Source organism: Rattus norvegicus, chromosome 20 (genome assembly GCF_021556685.1).
Source record: "Rattus norvegicus strain SHRSP/BbbUtx chromosome 20, alternate assembly SHRSP_T2T, whole genome shotgun sequence".
NCBI lineage: Eukaryota > Metazoa > Chordata > Mammalia > Rodentia > Muridae > Rattus > Rattus norvegicus.
In genome coordinates, this window is record NC_141553.1 from 51,159,469 (window position 1) to 51,171,616 (window position 12,148).

The 12,148-nt window shown below is 46.0% G+C and overlaps 1 protein-coding gene across 6 annotated transcripts in view; it reads left to right on the plus strand.

The window, feature by feature from the left end:
* The window catches only part of Atg5 (autophagy related 5), a 90,387-nt gene that overhangs the window by 12,766 nt on the left and 65,473 nt on the right, over positions 1 to 12,148 (plus strand). For 4 of the 6 annotated variants that reach the window (NM_001399021.1, NM_001399020.1, NM_001014250.2 and 1 more), the window contains 3 exon segments: positions 3,151 to 3,315; positions 5,658 to 5,785; positions 10,970 to 11,048. In NM_001399021.1, coding sequence (NP_001385950.1) covers positions 3,208 to 3,315; positions 5,658 to 5,785; positions 10,970 to 11,048 — 315 coding nt within the window. In that variant the 5' untranslated portion in view covers positions 3,151 to 3,207. 6 annotated transcript variants of the gene reach the window in all.

A 12,148-nucleotide genomic window follows, 5' to 3' on the forward strand; every position in this document is an offset into this window, starting at 1 on the left:
AGAATTCAGGCTTGCATGAATTCGAAGTGTGACTGTGGTCCTGAATGAGATTGGCATATGCATATCACTTGTTTAAGGTCCTTGTACAGATTAGTAAACGTTAGCACTGGGAAGTACATACCAGGGTCTTTCCTGAGCTGACAGATGCCCAGTGCTTTGACAAACCTCTTGCAGTCTGCTTACGTGTGGATGACCTGCGTCTGGCTGATCTTTAACTGTGGGTTAGCTGGGGACAGTCCCTAACTCTTTGCCTGGAGAAAGGATGAAAACCAGCTCCTGATGCACCTCAGTGTTGTATTGATGTTGTGCGGGAGATGGCTCGGCCACCAGAACGCTTGCTGCTTTTGCAACAAGCTCAGTTCCCAGCACCTGCGTGGTGGCTCACAACCTTTGTAACTTCAGTTCAGGGGGATCTGACACCTTCTTCTGGACTCTTCAGGGCACCCAGACTACATGTGTTGCATACACATACATGTGTGTATGTAGACAAAACATCCATAAACATAAAGTAATACATCTAAAAAGAATTTTAAATTGATAACCACCTAGGCCCATAATTTTGGAGGGAACCATGCAATTAATTTTTCATTATGCATTATACTGAGTTATGGAATCAACTGCCCAACACTGTATCGGTTGTGTAGTGACCCTTACACTCAGGTAGCACTTCCTTGGGTTGTTCTGTGCGTTACCAGCCGTGTGTCTCTCATCATGTACACAGGTGGCATGGGGCGTGAGCATGGGTGGACTCTGGGGCATCTCGGACGTCAGCCCTTCCCTGGTCCTCAGACCCTCCTCGTGTGCAGTTAGCGCTCCCTGAGAGTAGGGACTGTTGTGAGTTGGAAGAGTATCTCATGGGGGCTGAGGGTGTTGACTTCACAATGGAGAGAGAGTTGGAGAAAAGCAGCGTAAGCACTAGGCTGGAAGTTGGAGCACAGGGACCAGATACTTAGGGGGCCACAGAGAGGAGAGTGATCATTAGGGCTGGAAATACTGGTGGGGCCAAGTCATGGATCTGATGGAATTTAGAAAGGGGACTAGGCTTAATAAAGGGCTTTTTGTTGTTGTTTGATGGCTGACTGGCTGGCTGGCTTGCTGGCTTACTTGCCGCTTGCTTGCTTGCTTGCTTGCTTGCTTGCTTGCTTGCTTGCTTGCTTGCTTGCTTGGCAGGGGCTCCTGTGGCCCAGGCTGCACCCTGGCTTGCATCACCAATGCCAGCTCTTGATTGCTATGCACTGTCAGCTGAGCTCATCTGCAGCTCGAAGCAAATACCCTTTATTTCTTTCAGGAGGAATGATATGTGTGGTTAGGAGAGGTTAAATGTATTGGATGAGGCGAGTGTAACTATGTGAATAATCTTTGGAATTAGATTAAGATCATAGGGCATAGGTACAAGGCTCTCTCTTAGGTGAGTGATAAGAGTCTACTGGGCTTGAAAAAGTAACAGGAGTATGTGGTGTGGTTTACTTTGTGTGCCTGGCCCTTTAAAAGATCCCCAGTTGCTGGTCACCTGGCCCTAGAGAGCTGCTTGATCCCAGGACCTTCAGCTTCGGTTGCCCCTAACTTCTAGGAATAGGAGAGGATAGAAAGAGACAGCAGAGGCTGAGAGGGAGCCCAGGGTCAGAGAAGCCAGCAGAGGCAGAGGGGAGCCCAGGGTCAGAGAAGCCAGCAGAGGCAGAGGGGAGCCCAGGGTCAGAGAAGCCAGCAGAGGCTGAGGGGAGCCCAGGGTCAGAGAAGCCAGCAGAGGCTGAGGGGAGCCCAGGGTCAGAGAAGCCAGCAGAGGCTGAGGGGAGCCCAGGGTCAGAGAAGCCAGCAGAGGCTGAGGGGAGCCCAGGGTCAGAGAAGCCAGCAGAGGCTGAGGGGAGCCCAGGGTCAGAGAAGCCAGCAGAGGCTGAGGGGAGCCCAGGGTCAGAGAAGCCAGCAGAGGCTGAGGGGAGCCCAGGGTCAGAGAAGCCAGCAGAGACTGAGGGGAGCCCAGGGTCAGAGAAGCCAGCAGAGGCTGAGGGGAGCTCAGGGTCAGAGAAGCCAGCAGAGGCTGAGGGGAGCCCAGGGTCAGAGAAGCCAGCAGAGGCTGGGGGAGCCCAGGGTCAGAGAAGCCAGCAGAGGCTGAGAGGGGAGCCCAGGGTCAGAGAAGCCAGCAGAGGCTGAGAGAGGAGCCCAGGGTCAGCCAGCAGAGGCTGAGAGGGGAGCCCAGGGTCAGAGAAGCCAGCAGAGGCTGAGGGGAGCCCAGGGTCCAGGTGGCAGGAAAGCAGGCCAGAGAAGGCAGTTGGTTTAGGAGAGGCCTGAGTAGGCTAGAGGAGAGAAGACAGTCAGTCAGAACAGAGGCTGAGCAGGGAGAGTGGGAGCCTGCTGAGCCAGCAGAGGCTGAGCTGAGCCAGAGACCATATTGTTAGGAGACAGTAGAAAGACTAGCAGAGTGACAAGAGGAGACAGTTGGTGACAGCCAAGCCAGAAGCCGAGCTGAGCAGATCAGCTAGAACAGTTACAGTTGCTATAGCTTAGAACTGCTAGTGCTGGGAGAACTGGGGGAAGGGACTGTCCAAGCAGACTGTGAGGGACTGAGGGAGGAACGGTTGGGGGAGACCTTTGAAGGGGCTTGGGCTGGACAGGAGTTTGGAAGTTTGTAACATCGTAGTTTGTAAGAAAGGAGACATTAAAAGAAACATTAAAACACACATTTTGCAGATATATAGTTTCTATTTTGATGTGGCTCATATTACATATTACTTGAATATGTAGTTCACACACACACACACACACACACACACACACACACACAAATGTGCACACACAGAGACAATTTTGAGATTCTGTTTTACCGAATAGCTTAATCTTGCTTCAAATTCTTATCTTGGCCCCTCTGATATAGAAATTACAGACATGTAGTACCATTCCTGGCTTTTACCTCCTTCCCTCTCTCCCTGCCTTCCTCTTTTCACACCCGCCCCCTTCACTACCTAGCCCTGGCTGTCCTGGAACTTACTACGTAGACCAGGCTGGCCTCTGCCTCCTAAGTGCTGGGATTAAAGGTGTGTATCAGTGAGGCCTCCCCACACCCCGCTCCACCTTTTCTTCTGTGAAGTTTTTGCCTGTGAAATGGTTTCATTAATTCCTGTAAGGATCTCGCTAATGCTGTTTCTTTGTTTCCAGTTTGGCTTGGTTGAAGAAAGCACTTAGCCTATATGTACTGCTCTGTCCACTGGAAGAATGACAGATGACAAAGATGTGCTTCGAGACGTGTGGTTTGGACGGATTCCAACGTGCTTTACTCTCTATCAGGATGAGATAACTGAACGAGAAGCAGAGCCCTACTATGTAAGTGCATGCCGAGGGGACCTGTAACTTGGCCCAGTGTAAATGAAGGCTTCAGAGCCTGAAGGCTTCACTTTTCCCCTCCCTCCGTCCTCCCTCCCTCCCTCCCTCTCCCCTCCCCCCCTCCCTCCCTCTGTCTTTCTTTCCTTTCTTAATTTTTTGTCTTCTTCTCTCATACAGTACATCCTGACTGCAGACCCCCCTCTCTGCAGTCCGTCCCACTCCCTGCGTAGCTGTTCTGTGCTGTGGGCAGTCAGAAGACTGGGGTGCTTAGCCCGAGTTTAGCTTCCCAGGACCCACATGGATGGAAACAGCCATGTGCCTGGAGCGTGGGCTCTGGGGAGGCAGACCCTGCCTTCAAGCCAGTGAGCTCCAGATTTGGGGATGTTCAGTAAAGAGGACGGTGACTGGAGAGATGGCTCAGTGCTTAGAACCTTGCTGCTCTTGCAGAGGACCTCAGTTCCATTCCCTCTTCTGGCCTCCTGCACTCAAATGGCACACACACCACATCAAATAAATGCAAATAAAATGACAAGAGTGACTGAGGAAAAGATTATATTACAGATTTTGAATGTGTAATCCTCCTGCCTTGGCTTCTATGCCTAGTACTAGAATTCTTTTTCTAAACTTTTATTTCATCTTATTCTCTGTGCCTAAGTGTGTGTGTGTGTGTGTGTGTGTGTGTGTGTGTGTGTGTGTGTGTGTGTGTGCACCACTTGTGCAGGAAGCCTTGGAGGTCAGGAAGAGGTGTCCTGTACCCTGCAGCCAGAGTTATAGACAATTATCAGCCGTTGTGTGGAAGTCAGGAGTGAAACACAAGTCCTCCGTAAAAGCAGTAAAGCACTTGTAACCACTGAGCCCTCTCTTCACTCCTTGAAAACAAAATCTTTTACAAAGAGTCAAGGCCCCAAATAGCCTCATTATCCTGGAAAGGCAGTGCAGCAGAGCGTCCTGACTCCTTGCGACTCCCTGAGACTCCCTGAGCCCTTCCCCCGACCATGCCAGACCCTTGTCTTCTTTCCCTCCTTCTGTTCCCTTCCCCTTTCTCTCTGTCTCTCCTCTTTCCTCTCCTTCTGTTCCCTTCCCCCTTTCCCTCTTTGAGAAGTCTCACTGGAAAGCCTTAGGCTAGCTTTAAACTTTGAGGGGTCCTCCTGCCCCTGCCTGCCTCTTGAGTACTGGAACTAAAGGCATGGGCCACCATGCCTGCCTGAAAATTCTTAGTTTACTATGCTAATTTCATTCTCTCCTGGTATGATAAAATACCCTGACAAGAAGGGAGTTGTTTTTAAATAAATAATTCACAGGTGTTTATGAATTTCAGGCTCCAGTCCATTATTGCTGGGAAGCTGAGGCAGGCAGAGAAGGTGAAGTGGCATCTAGTTACCACATCCACAGTCAGGACAGACAGAAATGAACACATGCCTGCAAGCTTACTGCCCTTTCCACTCTGTCAGCCCAGAACCTGAACCCGGGGAATGGGGTCCCTGACCTCAGTTAGCAAAGTCAAGGTGACCACTGCTAACCATACCCACAGGTCAGGTCTGTGTGGACAAGTGATTCTAGATAGCATTGAGTTGGCAAAGCCAACCATCGCACCAATGTATTTTACACCAGTGGATCCCATCTGTAAAGATGGCTGCCATGTGTACTCCTTTGATTTTGTATATCCTTCAGTGTATCCTGTGTACTGGTGCTTTAGTTTTTGAAAGAGTCTAATGTATCTTTGTCATTTATTAGCCATATTATTAAAATATAACTGATATTTTAAACATTTAAGTTCTATGTAAAGAGAGGTGATAATACTCATGTAAATCATTTAATATTTACAATAAATTTAATAGAACTGAATACCTTAATTAGTATGATACGCAATTATGTATTATATAGAGTGGTAAGGAAAAATTATCGATTGTGTCAATTACAAACATATGTTCCCTTAGCTCTACTTAGAAGTTATAACCCAATCAGAAACATTTGCTGTTTTAACCTCTAGCTTTTAGCTTCTATAGAAAGTAGATTACTTGGGATTAAGTAGTCAAAGTAATACAAAGAACACAACTGTTTCCCTTACTATGAAAAGGTTTAAGGGGGGCTGGAGAGATGGCTCAGCGGTTAAGAGCACTGACTGCTCTTCCAGAGGTCCTGAGTTCAAATCCCAGCAACCACATGGTGGCTCACAACCATCTATAATGGGATCTGATGCCCTCTTCTGTGTGTCTGAAGACAGCTACAGTGTACTCATATGAATAAAAATTAATTAAAAATTTTTAAAAAGGCTTACTTAACATCTTTATTTTGAAACAATGATGAATAAGTAAATATGGCTTTTCAAATTTTCATTTCAGTTGCTTTTGCCAAGAGTCAGCTATTTGACGCTGGTAACTGACAAAGTGAAAAAGCACTTTCAGAAGGTTATGAGACAAGAAGATGTTAGTGAGATTTGGTTTGAATATGAAGGCACACCCCTGAAATGGTGAGTACATTTTTCTTCTTTGTTAAGCACTAAGTATATGCTTTAAGAAGGTATAGTGTGCTAGAACAGGTGTGCAAAGTTCCTCAAAGAAAGAAGGCCACGCATGGTAGCTCTCATCCCAGCATTCAAGAGACTGCAGCAGAAAGTTACCAGTTTGAGGCTGCTCTGGTCAATGTATCGAATACCAGGAAAGCCAGGACCACACAGCAGGACCCTAAAAAAAAAAAAAAAAAAAAAAAAAAACCCAGAAAAGAAGTGAGAGTTAAACCATTGTGTAATGCTGTGTAGACAGTACCCTGCCTTGTCTAGCATGTTCCAAGCCCTGGATTCAGTCTCCTAACATGTCAGAAACCAGCCATTGTGAGGCACACCTGTAATGCCAGCACTCAGAGGCAGAGCCGGAGGCTCAGAAGTTTATCATCCGTGGTTCCATAATGAGTCTGGCCTAATCTATGTGAATTAGAGACAAGGCCCATCCTTGTTCTCAACTCCACGCCACTCTACGCCACTCCTCCACTCCCCACCCCCACAAAAAACAACAGAAAGGAAAAAACCTCTGCCTTTCTCAATAGAGCCATTAGAGATAGGGCCCAGGGTTCAAATGCCTAATCTTGGTGACATTTCTCATTCAAAGCATCATAGAAGAGGGGAGAGATCTGCCTTCTGTTTGGATGGATGGATAATTGGATGATAGGTTAGCATATTTTCTTTGTTAAAAAAGTGTTTTTAATCATGTGTATGGCTGTGTGTGTGTTGGCATGTGCAAGTGAGGGCAGGTGCCCGTGGAGGACGGAGAAGGCATCAGATACCCTCGAGCAGAGTTACAGCTGGGTACGAGCCACTCCGTGTGGACGCTGGGAGCTCATCTTGGGATCTCTGAAAGACCAGGCTGTTTTGTTTTATTAGTATGGATGTGTGATGCCCTTATAGGTCAGCAGAGAGCACTGGATCCCGTGGAACTAGAGTTACAGATGGTTTTGAGCACCATTTCGGTGCTGGGAATTGAACTGGGGTCCTCTGAAAGAACAGCAAGTGCTTTACACTGCTGAGCACCTTTCTGACCCCAGTGTGTACTCTTAGCTGCTGAGACCATCCCTCCAGCCCCACCACACCCTGGCTTCTGTGCGATTTACGATTCTTCAAAACTCCTAAATCAGGGTTTTATCCATGTGCAGATACAGTTTTGGTGTTTTTGGTTATTGTGCTTCTAAAATATTTGAAGTAGAGAAGTTACAAAGAGAAGGCCGTGGAAGAGGTCAAAATATACTGGGATCCTGTATTCGTATGTTTGGATTTGTATGCAGTTGATTGCAGAAATATGCTAAAATGGTTTAAATAGGTTAAAGTACTTTCTCCCAATGTGGAAATAATACAATGAAGAGGCTTCGAAAGAGACTTAGAAAAGAAAAGGAAATTTAAGTAATTAAATCTTCTTACTGTGCAGCTGACAAGGACAACTTGGAAGGAGCGAACTTCTAGGATTTAGGTTATATTTTTTTAAGGTTATAGCTCCTAGATACCACAGTAATCTTTGGACAGATTCCTTCTTTTTACCGCAGAAGAGTGATTTGGCTTATATCATCTTCCTGTATACCCTTTGAGAAAGCACCCTGCCTCCACCCTTCACTGGGGACTGAACCAGGGCTCTTGGGCATCCTAGGCAATTGCTCTTCCACTAAACTTTATTCTCAGCCCTCTGGAAAGTCTTTTTCCCTCCAAGACAGGATATGTTTGTTTCCCAGGCTAGTGGGAGGCTCGCCCTGTAATCCAAGCTTGTGTCAAATCACTGTGCTTCTGACTGTAGCCGCTCAGCTATTGTGATGACGGGTGTGCTCCAAATGCTTATCTTAAGAGCTCTTGTGCCATAACTACAGAAGGTCTATTTAATCCCCCCCATCTATTCTCTAATTTCCTAGTTGCTTATTTTAATTTGCCCACATTATAGCAGAAAGCTATTTAAGAAAAGTAGAAGACACACTGAATGTCCAGTACGTTAAAGGTACAGGCCTAGCACAATGGTCATGCTTTTAATCCCAGCACTCAGAAGGCAGAGGCTGGCAGATCTCTGAGTTTAAGGGCGGCCTGGTTTACATAGTGAGTTCCAGGACAGTTAGAGCTGTGTAGAGAGACTCTGTCTCAGAAAGAAAAGATGTTATTGATGCGTAGACAGGTTCTAGGCCATAGTTTTCCATAGGCTACAGTGATTTATCTTTATCATGGAGGCCAGCCCCAGCCCTCATGTGTTTGTGTTGCTAACTTTAAAAAGTTATCTGAGAAACGGAAGTGTTGATCCATCTGAAAGCCGTGTCTTTTGGGATTATTTAAGCAGACAGCAGAGGGTGCTGTAACACTGCACTTAAGGAGTGGAGTTTCTACACTGAGCGGAACTGGTCATCACTTGTATTGATACTCTGATGCTGTGATTGTCTGGAGGCCAGTTCTGCTCTGAAGACCGCTCTGGCAGCACATCATGTTAGTGGGTGAAGTCGGGTTGGGTTCATTGCTCAATAGGAGAGCGCTGGCCTGGCCGTACAGGGCCCTGGGTTCATCTTCCCTGCTGCAGCAAAAGACAGTGGGGAGAAGGGACAGAGTGAATTAGACCTTCACCTTTCTTTTTGTTTTGGTAACTGTAAGTTAGGCACATCTCTGATGTGATTTTTTAAATACTGCACAAAACATTTTCAGAATGCGGACTGCAGAAGTAAGACGTTAGGACTGACTCGTGAATTGAAAAACAAAGCAAACTGCTGCCCTGAACCTAGGACAGAGGCTGAGCGGCAGGGGCACTGAGGGGCACATCCCAGCAGGGCGCCCGGTGTGCGCTCACACTCAGCTCCCTTGAGACCTCGGATGCTCCTCACAGTTGTAATAACGTGGACACTACCCCTTACCTCCAGTCCTTGTGGTTTTTACCATTTCCATTCATTTTTGTAAGGTTGGGGGTTGGGGGAATCTTAGAAATTGTTCTGTAAAATGGGCCTTTTCGGGGTCAGGGAAGTACTAGGCATCAGACTCAAGCCATGACAGCAAGGCAAGAGCATTTAATTACGTGGGGTTTGGTTGATGTTGCCCTTGGTTTACCCAATAAAAAATAACTTGTGAATCTTCAATGTGGTGATTTTTTTTCTGGGTAAGAAGCATTTATTTCTGTGACCTGACCTGGGGCAGTAGTACTCCAATGAGTGGATCATCCTTTTCTGCTTTGTGTGTCTGTCTGTGTCTGTGTGTGCACATGGGAGCGTGCAGTTGAGTACCTGTGGAGGTTAGGGAACAGCTTTTGGGAGTCTGGTCTCCATCTCAGTTTAGGATTGGTAGGTCGAATTAAATAGGCAGACTCGTTTGACCCTTCCTCCAGCCTCTACTTACTTACTTGCTTACTTTCTTTCCTTCATCTATCCATCCGTCCATCCATCCATCCATCCATCCATCCATCCATCCATCCATCCATCCATTGAATGCAGGGTTACACAGTGCCTTGGTTGGTGTCAAACTTGCTATGTTGCTGAGATTAACCATTGAATTCTGGATCCTGCCTCCCCTTCCAGAACACTAGGACCATAGCCAATTTCAGCTAGGCCCGGGGGGATTCCGATGCTGTTGTAATATTCTGGATCTGCAGTAAGATTCCATAACTGTAGTTGAAAGGCTGCACATTTACATATATGTATAATACTATCACAGACCAGAGGGTCTACATACATGTATAATACTATCACAGACTAGAGAGTCTACATACATGTATAATGTTATCACAGACCAGAGAGTCTACATACATGTATAATACTATCACAGACCAGAGAGTCTATCATACATGCATAATACTATCACAGACCAGAGAGTCTATCATACATGTATAATATTATCACAGACCAGAGAGTCTATCATGTATAATACTATCATAGACCAGAGAGTCTATCATACATGTATAATATTATCACAGACCAGAGAGTCTACATATATGTATAATATTATCACAGACCAGAGAGTCTACATACATGTATAATGTTATCACAGACCAGAGAGTCTATCATACATGTATAATATTATCACAGACCAGAGAGTCTACATATATGTATAATATTATCACAGACCAGAGAGTCTACATACATGTATAATGTTATCACAGACCAGAGAGTCTATCATACATGTTTAATACTATCACAGACCAGAGGGTCTATCATACATGCATAATACTATCACAGACCAGTGAGTCTATCATACATGTATAATACTATCACAGACCAGAGAGTCTATACTCCTTAGGTGATTGACTGTACACTAAACATTTTCTACATAAGCAAAGGCTGGAGAGGAGGCTTATTGGTTGGGAGCACTGACTGCTTTTCTAGAGGAGCCAGGTTTAATTCTTCGCATCCCCATGGTGTCTCACAACCTTCTATAATTCCAGTCCCAAGAGCTCTGACGTCCTTTTCTGTCCTCTGAGGACACTACATGCATGTAGTCCACAGACCTACTTGAAGATAAAGCACTCATACAATGAAAAAATAAGTAAATAAAAGTTAATGTTAAAAACAAAACAGCAGCACAGTTCTCAAGACAGTTGGAGCAGGAGTTCAAGGCCAGCCTAAACCACAGGAGATACCATCTCAAAAACAGAACAAAACAGTTGCTGTAAATCCAGATGTGGCTGTGCCCTGCTGTAATCCCAGCATTTTAGGAGGTAGAGGCAGAAGGTTGATTGCGATGTGCTTGAGGCCAGTGTGGTAAAGATAGTAGCAGGCCAACTAGTCCTGCATAATGGAGTTGTCTTTCTAATGGAAACAAGATGTTTCTGTGCTTAAATAACCCTACAAAGACTAGGTCCCTCTTAGAAGTACTGGGATAGGGGTTGGGGATTTAGCTCAGTGGGCAAGGCCCTGGGTTTGGTCCCCAGCTCCGAAAAAAAGAAAAGAAAAAAAAAAAAAGAAGAAGAAGAAGTACTGGGATGATAGTTTAGATCCCTGGGGCACATCTGAACTGTTCTTGGAAATGAAAAGTGTAGAAGAGAAACACCCGGCAGCTGGAGGGAGTGTAGGTATTAACCGGCCATGGCGCTGCACAGTTACTTTTCCGTATTAGCCAGGAAAGCCTGTGACAGGGCGTGATAGGTTGTGCGGAAGTTGGTTTGGGGGTTTTAGTTACAAATGTATGTGTTTTCTCTCTAAGACACTCCTTCCGTTTTAGGCATTATCCAATTGGCCTACTGTTCGATCTTCTTGCATCAAGCTCAGCTCTGCCTTGGAACATCACAGTACATTTCAAGGTACAGTTTAAACAGCCGTTCCTCCCTATTCCTGGTTCTTCATAGAACTTACTTCTTACTTCTCCTTTTTGTTTGTTATTAAGACGTAGTCTCACTCTGTAGCCCATGCTGGCCAGAAACTTACTCCGTGGTTTAGGTTAGCCTCAGACTCACAGTGATCCTCCCGCCTCGCCACACCTTTGCTGGGATTGCAGGCGTGGCTTCATCACCAGTTGCTTTATTTAGAATAGTCTTTCACTTCTCACTTCCCACGGCTCTTCCTGCCGCCCCAAAATATTCTCCAGTTTCTTCCCAAGTTTTCAAGAAAGCCATTTAATATATAAACATCTTTTCTTTTTTAGAGCCGAGTAATCTATGGTTTAGGCTTATAACAGGTTGCTATGTAACCAATATATAGTACAGCTATATTTCCAGAACAAATCCCCATGAGTAGATATGGGCAAGAGTAGAAATTCAAATGACAGCACCGTTGAGCAGTTCCGTGGCCACTTTGATAGAAGTCTAAAGATTTCGCGAGCCTCTGTAGTTTTGAAACCAGGTAAATTTATCGTTGTGTAATTTTGTCTGAATAATTGAAAAGTCATAGGTGACACACTGAGTGGCTCTGTGGCCAGGAGGCAGAGGTGCACAGGTTCTGGGTTCAAGCCCAGCTAAGGCTTATGCTGCATAAGGAGTCTGAGTCCAGCCTTGACTACAGAATGAAATCCACCTTGAGGAGTAGTAAAAGTAAAACAGGAAATAAACCCCAACCAACCCCACCCTGGTCTCCACGCTCTTCACCGCTCCATCGCTCCTACTCCCATGACAGACTAACGGGATTCTGAAGTACAGCCTGAGGTATCACTAGCCACAGGCTCTCCGATGGAGACCGCTGGCCATCCTTGTCATGATGTATTTCCTTCATCCTTCAGTCTGTTGGCCACGTGTTACTTCCCTGTACATGTTAAGGCGCTTTGCGAAGTAGTGTGTTACTGCACTTTAGCTATCCCACTGCTGTCCAGGCAGAGCCACTGCCCTAATGTGCATGAGTGTCAGTCGCCGGGGTGAGTGTTCGATGGGGTGAGTGTGCGATGGGCAGTTTGCAGTGCTGTGAAAATAAA